Raw genomic sequence first — 15,543 nt, 5'->3', positions numbered from 1 at the left:
GGGTTCACAGAAGTCTATTGAACATTGTAGTCACCCATTGGCTTTTGAAAACCAGGAAGACTTTCTGTGCCTTATTAACTCTTTGGTAGTTTTTCCTTTATTCTTAAAAAGCGAGAAAGATAAGCAAGTAGTGACTATGTGTTGAATACACCTCCAGAGGAGGAGTGCTTTTAGACATGATTTGCTCCAACAGGTAGCGCCTGAGTTTCTTTTTAAGCATGTTGCTGTTGTTAGGGCATTTCAGTCCATTCCACAACTCATAACCACCCTGTATAGCAGGTGTAGGGAACATTCGGTCTGCGGGCTATATAAGGCTTATATAAGGCTCACAAAATCATTTGGTCTGGCCTTGCGAAGGCAACTGCAGTTCCAGCTATCACATTACTGTTTTTGTTGTTGTTAAGTGCCGTGGACTCACAGCAACACTGTATAGAGTTTGCAAGGAGCGGCTGGTGAGTTTGAACCTCTGACCTTATGGTTCAAACCGACCTTGCGATCTAGTGCATTATCCCCTAGGCTACACCAGGTCTCGAGCCATCACCTTGGTGGTGGTGGTTAGTGCCATGGAGTCGGTTTAGGGGTGAGTTAATTAAATGTTTCACCAAATGATAGCCAACTAATTTTTAAGTTGATAATTCTGTATGGCCCATGAATGATACTGTAAGTTTTGGCAGAAAAAAGGTTCCCCACCCTTGTTGTATAGGGTTTCCAAAGAATGACTGGTGAATTTGAACCCCTGACCTTGTGGTTAACAGCCCAGCAGTTATCCTACAGTACACATCAGAATTCCAAAAATGCCTGCCAACCTTAGATGAATTGGGTGTGTATTTGTGGACTTTACAGAACAATATTATTGCTTAGTGTCATAGAGTCAGTTCCAACTCTACAACCTTGTAAAGAGTTTCCAATGCTGTAATCTTTTCTGGAGCAGAAAACCACATCTTTGCTCCTGCAGAGCTGCTGATGGGCTCGAATTGCTCACCTACTGGTTCACAGTCCAGCGCTAACCCTACAGAGCCACTACACTTCCATAAATGACATTAGACAATTATTATTTGGCACCTTGAAATGTTGTTGGGGAATTTGGGTGGGAAGTTTATTTGTATAAATTGTTTGTTTCCTTAGTCAGCAAAGAGTTCCTGAACATAAGATATTGAGCTGTAATGCTTTAAATAATTTTTGTTTTAAGAAGATATTTATGGAAGAAAGAACTTTGGCACCTTTCTAAGAATAACAGAACAAGATTATATTTTTATTAGTCCACTAGCCGTGTAGTGCTGGGAGCACTTTTTCTTGAGCATTCTTTTTTTTTTTTTTTTTTGATAATTAAAATCTTGGAGGTCAAGGCCTTCATATTAAAACCACGAATCGGGCTGCGAACCTAAAGGTCAGCGGTTCGAAACTACCAGCCGCTCCGCGGGAGAAAGATGAGGCTTTCTACTCCCGTAAGGATTTACACCCTCGGAAACCCTGTACAGGGTCGCTATGGGTCGGAACCGACTTGACGGCACTTAACAACAACAACAATGTATTCTTTACTAGGTAGTTGGTTGAACTCTTTGACACTGTTGTGGTTCTGAATGTAACCTTTAGTTGGTAGTTTCTTGAACATACTGGCAATATGTTGATTTGAGATTGAGTAATCCATGCTGTGGCTATTTAATTTTGTGCAAAGCTGGCTATGACCAGAGAGCAAACTGTTAGGAAATGGTCCAATTTTAAGTTTGCGTGTGTGTATATGTGGAATATTTTGGGTTCATTCATCTCTTGCCAATGTAGTTGTTATCTTCATGTATTCATAAGTACATCATCCTCAGCATCTTGCATTTCTGCCACTTCCATAAAAGCAGACTCTGTTTTTTAAGGTAGGGCTTTATGATTGGAGTGAACCAGGAAAAGTCTCATTAATATCTCCTGCAAGAAAGACAGAGGGCCTGCACTGTGTACATGCTGCCAGAAGTTTTTATAGTAATACTTTGTATCTAGGCTCTGGCTCTTACCATTAAATGTGCTTTTTATAGAGTACCAAGTTATAAATGTAGTGCAGCTACGGCATATTAATCTTACTGCAGAGATTTAATGAGGCAGTTGTTTTGCGATGGACACTATTGGGAGCAGAGAGCGACAGAGTTTTACTTTACCACTGAGCTGCAGAAATATTCCTTGCCTGGTAATAATTATAACCACATGATCTCTTAGTTTTTCTTTCTTTTGCCAGTGCTTTTCCATGCAAAAGTGGCTTGGAAGGAGGTCCATTTCAGGGCAGTGAAATGGATTGGAAATTGGGCTGTTTTCTCAGTCGTTTGACATTTTAGCTTTGATCAGGCATGGGATCCTTGTTGCACAGAGAGAAATATGTAAGATGAGTTTCAAGAATACAGATAGTCTTTGCCAGTCCACTGAGATGGCTTTTAGATATTCATTACTTTTACTTGACTTTTATATAGGTTATAAAAAGTAAATGTGGTGAAACCTCATTTTTACATGGACAGAATAGAATTTCTGCTGGTTGGCCTTAAACTGATCCCACACTTGAAATTAATTGAAGTCCATAGGTTTATTGCCTCCAACACTTTTAAGCCAGTACAATTCTTTATTTTCCCCAAAGTTGTAATTTTATTAAACCAAGTTGTAGCAATAGCAATCTTTATGGATGATGAGAAGAAGGATAGAACCACCTGCCAGAGAACATAAAAACCATGCTTCTTTTTAAGTTTCCATTTATAAATAATGTTAACAAAATTGGAAACAGAAAGCTACCATTTATTATAATTTTTTTTTCTAATAATCTTATGTCTGTGTTCCAAAATATGTAGTCTTTCATCCAGCTCAGAACATGATAAACCCAGTCAGTGCTCCGTGGCCCCCTTTGTTGTACTGGGAGAGTGCCTGTGATGGACCCCACGTGGTTGGGAGGCATCATTCAGGGCAGAGGAGGGAGAACAGTGCCTGGAGCTAGGGGAGTTTGTAGTTGTGGTGCAGGGTGCTAAGGATAGATTAAAATACTGTTCTTCGGGTGGGTTTATAGCATAGCAATGGAGTTGGAAAAACAGTTGTCTTTGGTGCAGTGATATTTGGGGTGGGGGTTGCTTGGAGGCATAAACTTTATATTTATAACCCCTCAGGTTGAAGTTAGAGGTTTGAATGGCTAGCAGAGCAGTACAATTATTTTTTATGATTCAATCTCAAAAGACTGTAGAAAAACTACCTAACTAAGGCCATGTACCACTATTGAAGTGTAGCCACCTGTGGGAAGGAATTGGTTGACAGGGTAAGTTTTCTTCAGTCTCCCTACATCATCTGACAGTCAGATTGGAGACCCCTAATGCAAAGAAGCGTATTTTGAATGGCCAAGAAAGAATTTTTTATTTATTTTTAAAACGAAAGTGGAGGTTGGAAAAATCTACTTAAGAGGAGGAAGAGAACCTGAGATTCAAGTACTCATTGCACCATGGCATCCTAGCCTATAATCGAACCCATCTCCCAGAGGGTCCCTCTTAAGTGTTGACCTAAAAACAAATCCGCCAGTTGGCTGGAGCATGCATCCTAAAGTTGCAGCAGAAGTGAATAAGCTTGACTGACTTCAGTCCCTAAAGGGTTCTATCTGTAAATGCAGACGTGGAAGCAGAAACATTTTTTTATTAGTCTTAAAATGACCCTCATTTTAATAACTAGTCACAGTGTCAGAAGCATGCACTGGAGCTAAAGCATCATGCATTCTTATTTGTTTAGTATTTTTGATGTTGGATTCTTAAGAAGTGTCCACATTCTTAAGAATATTAAGGAAGGTGAGTTTTTACCGTTTTCCCCTGCATACTACTAAAAGTATTCAGAGTGTCTCCTTATTTAAAACAAACAGGTCTGCAAACTTGGTGGGTAGCATTTAAATAATCATATTAAAATTCAGACCTAGCACCTTCATTTCCTTGAGTGCTGTCAGTTTCATGAGACACTGGGAACTCATGCTAAACAACTAATAATATTCAGTGTACACTTGCTGCCTTCCAACAAGTGTTGACTGGTGCTGGGGGTCAGTGCACTGAGTTGAGGCACTTGTTTACTTTTCCTGAGTTGCTCTCTAGTTTGGTAATACTATACACTCACTTGGTTTTAGTTTGTTGCCAGTGTCTGGACCATTATCCATTTATTGCATCTGGAGCTCTTGGTGAGACATTTAAAAACAGAAAGTTCATCTGTAGTGGGTCAAATAGTGTCAATTTTGGTAAATGTAAGCATGCAGATGCTCTTTAATTTGGAAGTACTGATCTATTCCTCTTTGTAGAAAAAATAGCAGTAAAGATATTTTTATGTAAATTTTTTCCTCTTCCTTATAGTCATCACCAAATAATATTTACTAAGCACCCACCTGGACATGGTAGTGTGCTTGGCAAAGTACAATACAAACGAGAAGGATCCTATAATTACTGTCCTAGGAATGAGCAGCCTAAACCCTAGAATATTGAAATGGGCACTGTGTAGTGTGTTGAGACAATACTTTTCCAGATGGTAAATCAACCCAAATCACCAATTTACTTAAGCAGTATGTTATTTAAAAAATAAATAAATAAATAAACAAAACACTTGTTCTTTGAGATGGTTATTCTGTATGCTTGTCTCCTCCAACCTAAGAATGTTGAAGTGTAAGTTGATTTTGACATATATAAATCATTTGATGGGTGGTGATATATAGTTAAGTTTATTGTAGATGTTAAAAAAAGGCTTTGTAACAAGAGCCAGAAAAAAAAAAAAAAAAAGAATTACGTGATCTGTATGGGTCTTGGAATCCTGTAAATATTTATTAGAGCAGAATGCCTCATCTTTATCCCGCTTCATCTTTCTCTCATGGGACGGCTGGGGGGTTTGAACTGTTGACCTTGGGGTTGGATGTCAAGTGTTTATCCTACAGCACCATCGGGGCTCCTAAAGACCAAGTTGTTGTTAAGTGCCATCAAGTTGATTCCGACCTATAGCAACCCTATATAGGGTTTCCAGGGAGTGGCTGGTGAGCTTGAATTGCTGACCTTGAGGTTCAAACTGACTTTGCAGTCTAGAGTATTAACCCACAGCGCCACACTAGCAGGGGACATTTTCAGACAACAGGATGGTGGAGTGGTGGTGGTGACTCTTCCAAGAAATCTGTTAGTTATTTTGATTCAGTGAACGTGTGATTCTAACATCTGAAATATTTAACCCACCTAAGTGGTTAAGTAAGGAGCTCTGGTAGTGTAGTGGTTACGAATCGGGCTGCGAACCTTAAGGTCAGCGGTTCGAAACTACCAGCCGCTCCGCGGGAGAAAGATGAGGCTTTCTACTCCCGTAAGGATTTACACCCTCGGAAACCCTGTACAGGGTCGCTATGGGTCGGAACCGACTTGATGGCAATTAACAACAACAACAAGTGGTTAAGTAGCATGGTGGTTACGAATCGGGCTGCGAACCTTAAGGTCAGCGGTTCAAAACTACCAGCCGCTCCGCGGGAGAAAGATGAGGCTTTCTACTCCCGTAAAGATTTACACCCTCGGAAACCCTCTACAGGGTCGCTATGGGTCGGAACCGACTCGATGGCACTTAACAACAATAACAACAACAACAAATGGTTAAGTGCTGTCAAGTCAGTTCTGACTCATAGCGACCATAGCAGTAGGGTTTCTGAGGAGTGAGTGGCTGTTGAGCTCTAACCACCAACCTTGCACTTCAAACTGATCTGACAGTCCAGTGCATTAACCCCACAGCACCACACCAGGATTCCTGTTGTTGGTAGGTCTCCAAGTCAGTTCTGACTTGTAGTGATCCTGTGCACAACCGAATGAAACACTGCCTGGTCCTGTGCCATCCTCACAGTTGTTTCTGGGATTGAGCCAAGTGTTGCGGCCACTGTGTCCGTGTATCTTCTTGGGGGTCACTCACTTTTCACTGACTCTCGATTTTGCCAAGATAATGTCCTTCTCCAAGACTGGTCCCTCTGGATAATGTATTTGAGACAAGTCTCTACAGCCTTGTTTCTAAGGAACATTCTGTCTTTTCTTATTCCAAGACATGTGTCTTCTGTCTTCTGGCAATTCCTGGTCTATTCAGTATTCTTCACCAACACTGTAGTTGTTGTCATTGTTGTTAAGTACCATTGAGTCAGTTCCAAATCATAGTGACCCTGTATAGGATTTCCATGGAGCTGCTGGTAAGCTTAAATGTCCAACCTTGTGATTCAAACTGACCGTGCAGTCTAGTGTTGTTTTTCCCACATTCCCACACCAGGGTTTCTAACACTATAATTAAAATGCATACATTCTTCTTTGGTCTTCCTTATTCATTGTCCAAATTTCACATGCTTGTGGTTGGAAATACCATGCTTTGGGTTAGGCACATCTTAGCCCTCAAAGTGAAATCATTGCTTTTGAACACTTTAAAGAGGTGTTTTACAGCAGATTTTCACAATACATCATTCGAGTTCCTGACTGCTGGTTCCATGGGCATTAATTGTGGATCCAAGTAAAATGAAAACCTGGATAATATCAATATTTTCTCCATTTATCATTAATGTTGCTTATTGGTCCAATTGTGAGGATTTTGCTTTATGTTGAGGTGTAAACTAATGGAAGGCCATAGCCTTGATCTTCATCCATAAATGCTTCAAACAAGATTGTCTCATTGGCAGATCATGCATATTAATGAATCTTTCTACAGTCTCGATGCAGTATTATTCTTAATTCAAACTCAGATTATTGGCTCAACATACAGATCAAATAAGAATGGTGGAAGGATAAAACCCTGATGCACACTTTTCCTGGTTTTAAACCACATAGTAACCCATATTTTATCCGAATGATTGCCTAATTTTCCCCAAATCTACATGTGCACATGGAGTCCTGGTATGGCGCTGTGGGTTAACTGTGATTAACTGGATTACAAGGTCGGTTTGAGTTGCAAGGGCGGTGGTTCAAGCTCACCAGCTGCTCCTTGGAAACCCTATACAGGGTTGCTGTGAGTTGGACCTGACTCGATGGCACTTAACAACAACAACAACAACAACATACATGTGCACACACTCACAAATTTCCTGTTCTTTCTCTCCCATCCTTCACTTTTTTCCTCTCTGCTGCCTTCTCATTCTGCCATCTCATAGCACTAGAATGTTTGGGTGCATTTCTCTAGATAAAACCAAATCCCCTACCATCAAGCCGATTCTGACTCATAGTGACCCTGTAGGAAGGACAGAGTAGGATGACTCCTTAGGGTTTTTGAGACTGCAAATTTTTAGGAGAGCAGAAGGCCTCATCTTTCTCCTGCAGAGCTGCTGGTGTATTTGAACCACAGACTTTAAGGTCAGCATCCCAGGTTTAATCCACAGCACCATTAAGTCTCCTTAAATGGAATAAAGGACAGCATAAATAATCACCAAGTACATATTGAGCTTCAATTAAAAACATTTCCTGGGCTTTACTCTTTTATTCCCCCTTGTTTGTACATCCTTTCTCGGATTAAAATGAAACTATGTGTGGTTTCGCAGTATTTAACTTTTCAACATTGATAATGCCAACTCAAGTTGTGGTTAATAGCTTGTCACCTTCTTTGTTTCTTTTCTTGAAAACCAGAAATATGCCAACATATTTACACTTGAGCTTGTGTTTATAACAATGTTTTGCTGTGTGGTACAGCTTATTTTGCTATCGCTGTCTAGCAAATAATAGGGTTACTGTGTGTTTTGACCAGTTTATAAGTAAAGGTCAATTTCATGCCTATGGTAATTAGCTTAGCTTATTCTAGACTTTTGGCTAATTCTGGTAATTTTCCGTGAAAGAGTATATTTAGCAGAAAAGGACTTCATTCTTAAGCACAGTGGTTTTTTCCTTTGCATTGGAGACTGTTTAATTTAAAAAGTGATTTATCTCTCCTTTTTAAGCAAAAGCCCCTAGAAAGCGATGAAAAAAAAAGAAAGAAAGCAAATGACAAAGTTAAAACCTTTGGGGTGGCTTCAGAGGTGGGAAAAGGGCTACATGGCAGAGGAGGCAACAAGAAACTCCTTCAGTGATCAGAAGCAGAACATTTTTAGGGATGAAAATGTTGAGTCTTCTGTAATAAAAGCTGCAACCAAGTTGTCCTGTGGAAGTTTCAAGGAAAATGGTGTTTCTGTTTTTGGTAGCAAGAAGATTAAATGCTACTTTAAAAGAAGCTGTCTTTAAACCCCATACTTACATTCTTGATTTTCTTTCAGACCCCAACTGTAAACTTGAAGACAAGACGGAAGATGGAGAGGCAATAGATTGTAAGAAGAGGCCGGAAGACGGGGAGGAGTTGGAAGACGAAGCTGTGCACAGCTGTGACAGCTGCCTCCAGGTGTTTGAGTCACTGAGCGATATCACAGAACACAAGATTAATCAATGTCAACTGACAGGTAAACAATACTTATCACATCTTGTCTTCTCAGACTGTTCTATTTCTGATTTTCTCCGTTTGTTCCCATATATGTTTTTTTCTTCGTTTTACTCCACAGTTGAACACCTAGGTAAGTTTAGAGGAGTTTTTGAAAGAATTCTAAGATGGTGGCTTGTGGCAAACTCCGTGTCCCAGTTCTTCTTAGAGTCTGAATTGCACTAGATTTAATAGCTTATGATATTTTCATTTTTTCAAATGAAATGATGCCCTGTAGGTACAGAACCTAACATTGGATGACTTAAAGTAAAAAGTGAAAAACAACATAAGCTTTTTTTTGTCCTAAAGAAATTTGTTGTTGTTGTTGTTGTTGTTAGGTGCCCTCAAGTTGGTACCGACTCATGTTGGCCTCATGCACAACAGAACTAAACACTGCCCAGTTCTGCACCAACCTCACAATTGTTGCTACACTTGAGCCCATGGCGGCTGCCACTGTGCCCACCCATTGTATTGGGGGTCTTCTTCTTTTTTGTTGACCCTCCACTTTACCAAGCATGATGCCCTTCTCCAGAGACTGGTCCCTCCTGATATTATTTCTGAAGTATGAGAGATGAAGTCTGGCCATCCTGGCTTCTAAGGAGCATTCTGGCTGTACTTCTTCCAGTACAGATTTATTTGTTCTTTTGGAGGTCCATGGGACTTTCAGTATTCTCCTTCAACACCATCATTCAAATGTATCAATTCCTGTACAGTCTTCTTTATTCATTGTCCAATTTTCACATGCATATGAGATTATTGATAATACGATGGCTTGGGTCAGGCGCACCTAAGTCCTCAAACTGACATCATTGCTCTTGAATACTTTAAAGAGGTCTTGTGCAGCAGATTTGCCTAATGCACTATTTGTTTGATTTCTTGCTTGCTGCCTCCATGAGTATTGATGGAAATTTAGCATGTATTAATGTATTTCAGCTGAAATATCAGCTCTTTAGAGAAACTTTCCCTTATTCTTGTCTGCCTGAGTTAGGTACTGTTTTCATGTTCCCCCTCAAATATTCTTAAGTATTATAGTTCTCACTGCATGTGTACACTTTGCTCTTCCCCTCACTGAGCTTGTTGGGGAGAGGGGAGGCAGGGACTTTTTGTTTTTCATCATTGTATTCTGTGTTTGGTCAATAGCATGTGCCCTCTAAGGTAGAAAAACCATCCTGCTATAGTGTTCCTGGGGTAAACCAGATTAAAAGGGAAATAAAATAAGAAATAAAATATGTTCCACTTAATGGCTGCATCAAACTTCATACTCAGTCTACCAAATTTCTGTTCTTTTTAAAAAATAGAGCCTATAAGAAAACACTAGATGGGTGGGACATTTCAGATAACACTTCTTCTTTTCTGTTACACTTTGAATAGTGGGCCTTTGAACTTTGCTCCACAGAGGGTCTGCTATGTGTGTTTATGCGTATTCTCTCTTTCTATGATTTTAGTATAAATCTGTCTTCAGTTAACCATGAGAAGGAAATGTATTTATTACTCAGTGGTTCTCCAACTGTGTCTTATAACAGAGTATTGGACTTTTTTGTAAGATTTTAATGGGTATTTCATTTCAGCACCATTTCCAGTGCAGAGTATTGTGGAAATAATGGCTTAAACCCAGCTAGGTAGACTTTCTTATTAAAATGCAAAGAAGAAATCAAGAAGGGATGGCATGTTTATTATACTATAGAATATTTTTTATTTTCTCTGGAAACCTATTATCATTTCTTGGAACTTAAATTTAGGAATTGATGACACCTATGTATTGTTTACATACCCTTTTAGGGGTAGCTTTTAGGTTATCTTATTTTGCTATAATTACAAACAGAAAATTTGCAATAATGAAAGGAACACCCATATTCCATTTACTGGATTTACCAGATCTTTACATTGTCCCCACTTACCCTTTCTATTTTTGTTCTTAAATCATCTGAGAGAAGATCAGTGACGTTGTTGTTGTTGTTAAGTGCCATGAGTTGGTTCCAACCCATAGCGAACCCTGTTGAGGGTTTCCAAGGAGCGACTGGTGAGCTTGAACCACCAACCTTGCAGCTCAAACTGACTGCAGTCTAGCGCATTAACCCAAAGCGCCACACCAGGACTCCATCAGAGACATTGCTCTCCTCTAAATACATCATATGTATTTCTTAAGAACAAAAAGAGTATTTTACATGACCACAGCACTCAAGACCAGGTAGTTTAACCTGTAACAGCGATAGAATGCTGTAACCTAATTTTCCCTTATATATAATAAGTTGTAGGAAAATACTTTGACATCATGTAAATATCCTGATGTGTTTGTTACTCATTCATATATTTATTCATTGTAAACATGAGCTTTTAGATTTTGATTCTATTCAGTGGGTGATAATTCATTACTGTCATTAGTTTGATGCCCAAGTTGTCTCATAATTAACAAATGGGAATCCGCTCAAGTTGGATACTGTGTACATATGTCTATGTCATTGTGTGAAGACTCTTAGTTTTCATTGCAACTACATGCTCCAGGTTCTGGCCTCATTTAAAAAAAAAAGAGGCCTGGTTAAAGTGGACAGAGGTATATGGATATTATATGTGTTCATTGCTACAGGTGTGTCGTTGCCTCTAGAGTCTCAGAAGACAGAACAAGGAAGAGTATATGTGTGTTTAAAATAGGATATCTGCTATATATGTATGATTGATGTTGTTGTTAAATGCTGTCAAGTCAGTTCTGACTCATAGTCACTCTGTGATAAGTCGTTTGATTTCTTGACTGCTGTACATCTTCACTAACATTTGTGTCTGTCTTTATAATTTTAACAGTGTTTTGGGTGTGTATTGGTATTCACTGTGGATTTGTTTGCATTTTCTAGCTCATGCACATTTAATTGACTTAATTAGTTTTTTCCACAGAATATAGAATTTTAGGAAAATCCCATAAATACACACGATGAATAAGATTCTGTTTTCAGTTGGATAGCTGGTACTTAAGGAGGAGTGTCACTCATTTTAAATCACATGGTTATTTAAAGCAGTGGCCAGTATAGCAGGGGCTTCAAAAAGTTGATGGGAAAATTCCATTATATTTAAATTCCATTGTTCCACACACTTTATGGAATTTTACCTCAGGTAAGGGTGTCTTCTCTCTTGTGTTAAGGGAAAACTTTAAAAATTAAAATCATTAAAAAATCAAAATTTAAATTCCATTATATACAATTTGGAGTCCTGGTTATGGTGCTGTGGATTAATGTGTTGGACTGCAAGATCAGTTTGAATCTCAAGGTCAATGGTTCAAACTCACAAGTTGCTCCTCAGACACACTATATGGGGTTGCTATGAGTTTGGAATTGACTCGATGGCACTTAACAACAACTATATAGAGTCTACTTTTTGATTGCATGGCTGCCATATAGTTACCCTTACGTTCAGCTCTACAGGATAGAATAGCAGCATGAGATGTTATTCTTGTCTCATAAAACTTTAATAATGTTAGTGTAGAAAAGGCTGCATTTTCAGCATATGGTATGTCTAAGATAATATTTGTGAATTAAATACTGCTTTTAAAAGAGAAAGGTTAAAAAGAGAAAAGTCTCTGAGATACTTAGTTCATTTCGTCTTTTCATTTTAAACTTTCTCAGAACAGTGGATGTCATCTTTGCTAACATGCCACAGTATTTTCATCAGAGACCTGATTTTGACGTGTTGAAAAGGAAAGAGAAATCTCTTGGGCCTTGGTCATTTTTATTTTAGTTTTTTTTTTGAAGGTGGCAGATTAATGAGGCAAAGCAGAAGTGGAGGACCAGGAGAAGATTAAGAAAGAAAGTAGTGAAACAAAAATCAGCAATTGTTCACATTTATTGCAGGTGTTAAAGTTAAGGCTTGAGTTAGCATAGGATTGCCTTCAGTCTTATCTGGAAATGATTAAAGACAGTTGGAAGCATTTTATTGAAAAAAGAAGATGATATGTTTATCCTTTTCCTTGGTTAAAGGCTTTTAGTGTAAATTGTGAGGTATCATTCTTCGTTTTTTGTTTACTATTTGAATAACTCTTTTCTTAGTGCTTTGGTTTCTTTACTGATAAAGTGTTATGGTTAGCAAGCGAGGGTAAAGCCCCCTTTGTACCTGGGATTTCTGCATCTGTGAATTCACCCAAGTGAATTGAAAATATTGGGATGGGGAATAATCCTTCAAATGCTAAGAGGGAGTATACGTTCTATTCACATAGTATTTACATTATATTAGGTGTTGCAAGTAACATAAAGGTGACTTAAGGAACAGGGAAGGCTGTGCATAGGTTATATATGAATACTTTGCCACTTTCTATAAGGGGCTTGAACACCTGAGGATTTTGCTGTTTGTGGCGGTTCTGGAATTGATCCCTCATGAATGCAAAAGGGCAGCTGTATATCTGTTGGTTTTCTCATATTTCTTACCCGCTTGGTTTTATCCTTTTAGTCTTTCACTCTTTTTTTTTTTTCCACTGCTTTCCTCACTTCATTTCATTTGGCCCCATGTCACGATTGCTCACTTTCCTCTGATTCTTGTCCTTCCTCCAAGATTTCATTTTTATGTTGTTCATAGCTTCTCTTGTTTGTTTTGATGGTCTCTGGTGTGGCACTGTCGAATAAGCATTGGCCTGCTAACTGCAAAGTTGGTGGTTCAGACCCACCAGCTGCTCCTTAGAAGCCCTTTATACAAGGTTGTTGTGAATTGGAATCGACTCAGTAGCACTTAACAACAACAACAACAGATGGTCTTTTACAGTCCTGGTCTGGCACTGTAGGGTAAGCACTGTATTGATAATAGTAAGGTCGGTGGTTCAAACTATCAGCTGGTTCTCATAAATCCTATATAGGATCATGGTGAGTTGGAACCTTCTCCACAGCACAGCACTTAATCTCGTATTACTTTCTCAACTCTTTTCTTTGCTCTTTATGGCTTCCTTTTATTAATCTTGAATTCTTCACTTGCATGTCTGCTCCTACTCAGTCAGACCAGACCAAAGATTTTTGATGAACAATTTGTGTGAAGAAAGAGGGAATAGTGTATTAGTGAACTAGAGGGAAACTATAGCATGGCACTGGTAGAAAAATAAGTCTTACAACTTGTTGATTTGAAAACTAACAAAGAGTGGAGGTATTCTCTTGGTCTGACACCTACAAGGACCCCTTCTTCCTACCCTGTAACTGCACTTTCTTTTGGGATTTTCTTCCCCAAGGATGAGGCACACTCCTTGGAAAGCCTACCTATGTGAAAACTTGGAACCACCCTACAGTCTTACACAGTGAGCCTAGACCAGGGGGAACCTTAGAAAATGGTCAAATATGGAGCATGATGACCAGTTGTAGACTACATTTGAGAGTCACTCTGAGAACCGAGCATGCTCTTAGTCAGACCATATGTAGACATGATACTCTGGGCAGATTCCAGAGTCAGTGATCTAGCAGAACGCAGAGGGTTTTAGGGCATCCCACGCACTCTTCATGGAATCTGGCACAGAGGGAATGATCAGGAACAGAGGTGCTGTTTTGAACATGTATCCTTGACCTAGGAAAGAATGAAGCAGATCCTAAGAATTGGAAGAAACAAGGTGACATTTACACAGATGAGTTCTCTACTTTTGTCTCATGGTGTAGTTTTCCTCTAGCTTACATCCAACATATATAAGTAAAGTTATGTATTATCTCTGCTTGAGGGAGTAAGGGAAAAGGTAAAAGAAAAAATTAAATCCCACTATTCAATTGTAGCAGTGGATGGGAAGGGAAGGCTGGAAGGGAGGGAAATCAACATTCTAATGCTGTTGGGACTCTCTGATGCAGAAGACAGATTATCAAAATATATATTTAAAGAAGGAAAAGCACAAAGAACCTCTCATTTTACTAATCCACAAACCCTATCATTTCTTGCCAGTTCCCTAAGGAGGTGGGGAGGGCTGGAAGCCAGAGGGGTCTCATCACACTTCTCAACAAAGATTTAATAGCAGGGTGCTATGGGGAAGGCTGAGATTATGGAGACTTTATTATGCTTACAAAACTGAGTAAGAACTAGCATTGTAAACCATCAAAACTAAGCTACACTTAACAGGATAAATGTGTAAAGTGCATTTGGTAATACTGTATGCTTGTTGTTATGAGACATTTTTCTGTTCTCTCCTACTAATTTGCAAACTTGAGTTGTCTGGTAAGTGTTCTTTCACATCATTAATGTGAATTGCCTGGTGTAAGTGCAGGAAAAACTAAATGGCATTGTATTAGCTGTTAACCTGCTGGCCCACATACTACTGGTAAGATGAGTAGGAGATATAGATGTGGTAGCTAAGCTGTTAGAATTTTGGGAGTGTTTATAAACCAGATTTATAAAGTTGTAGCCAAATTTGTGGATTCTATACAAATATTATTACTGTATGTATTCAAAATTTTTTGAGGAAAATGAATTGAAATTGATGAGTACAAAGTACTGTGCTCACTAAATTTGTTTTTAATAGTTATGAGACTTCAGGTGAGTTGAGTGCCACACAAAATTTGTGAACTGAAGACACTTTGTTGTTGCCAAGTGCTATCGAATCAGTTCCAATTCATAGCGACCCTGTACAGGGCTTCTGAGGAGCAATTGCTGGGTTTGAACCATTGATCTTGTGGTTCACAGTCACGGTCCAGTGCTGATCCTACAGTGCCACACCAGGTTTAGACACCTGGATTTCTTATTGTTTATATATTTTGCTCTCTGTCAAAGAATAAAAATAAAAAAGAAATGTGTATGTATGTATGTGGAGTCCTGGTGTGGAGCTGTAGGATCAGCATTGGACTGCTAACCACAAGGTTGGTGGTTCAAACCTACCAGCCCCTCCTTGGAAATCTATACTATGGGTCAGAACTGACTCGAAGACACTTAACAACAGCAACAACATATATATATGTATGTGTATATGTTGGTGGTGGTGTGCTGTGGATTCAGCTCTGACTCATAGTGGCCATCCTAGGGTTTCCGAGGCTGTAAATCTTTATGGGAGCAGAAAATCTCATCTTTCTCCTGTGGAATGGCTGGTAGTTTCAAACTGCTGACCTTGAGGTTAGTAGTTCAACTCCTAATCACTACACTGCTAGAGATCCTTGTATCTGTGTGTATTTGTGTGTGTGTGTGTATATATATATATATATATATGTT

General features: G+C 39.0%; 1 protein-coding gene across 2 annotated transcripts in view; it reads left to right on the top strand.

Annotated features, from left to right (window-relative positions):
* The window catches only part of ZNF521 (zinc finger protein 521), a 381,618-nt gene that overhangs the window by 42,807 nt on the left and 323,268 nt on the right, over positions 1 to 15,543 (top strand). For both annotated transcript variants that reach the window (XM_006835027.1, XM_006835028.1), the window contains exon 3: positions 8,210 to 8,389. In XM_006835027.1, the coding sequence (XP_006835090.1) occupies positions 8,210 to 8,389 (180 nt within the window). The remainder of the gene's footprint in view (positions 1 to 8,209; positions 8,390 to 15,543) is intronic.

The sequence above is a fragment of the Chrysochloris asiatica genome, unplaced genomic scaffold (assembly GCF_000296735.1).
Source record: "Chrysochloris asiatica unplaced genomic scaffold, ChrAsi1.0 scaffold00015, whole genome shotgun sequence".
NCBI lineage: Eukaryota > Metazoa > Chordata > Mammalia > Afrosoricida > Chrysochloridae > Chrysochloris > Chrysochloris asiatica.
This window is presented reverse-complemented; position numbering and strand designations above follow the sequence as displayed.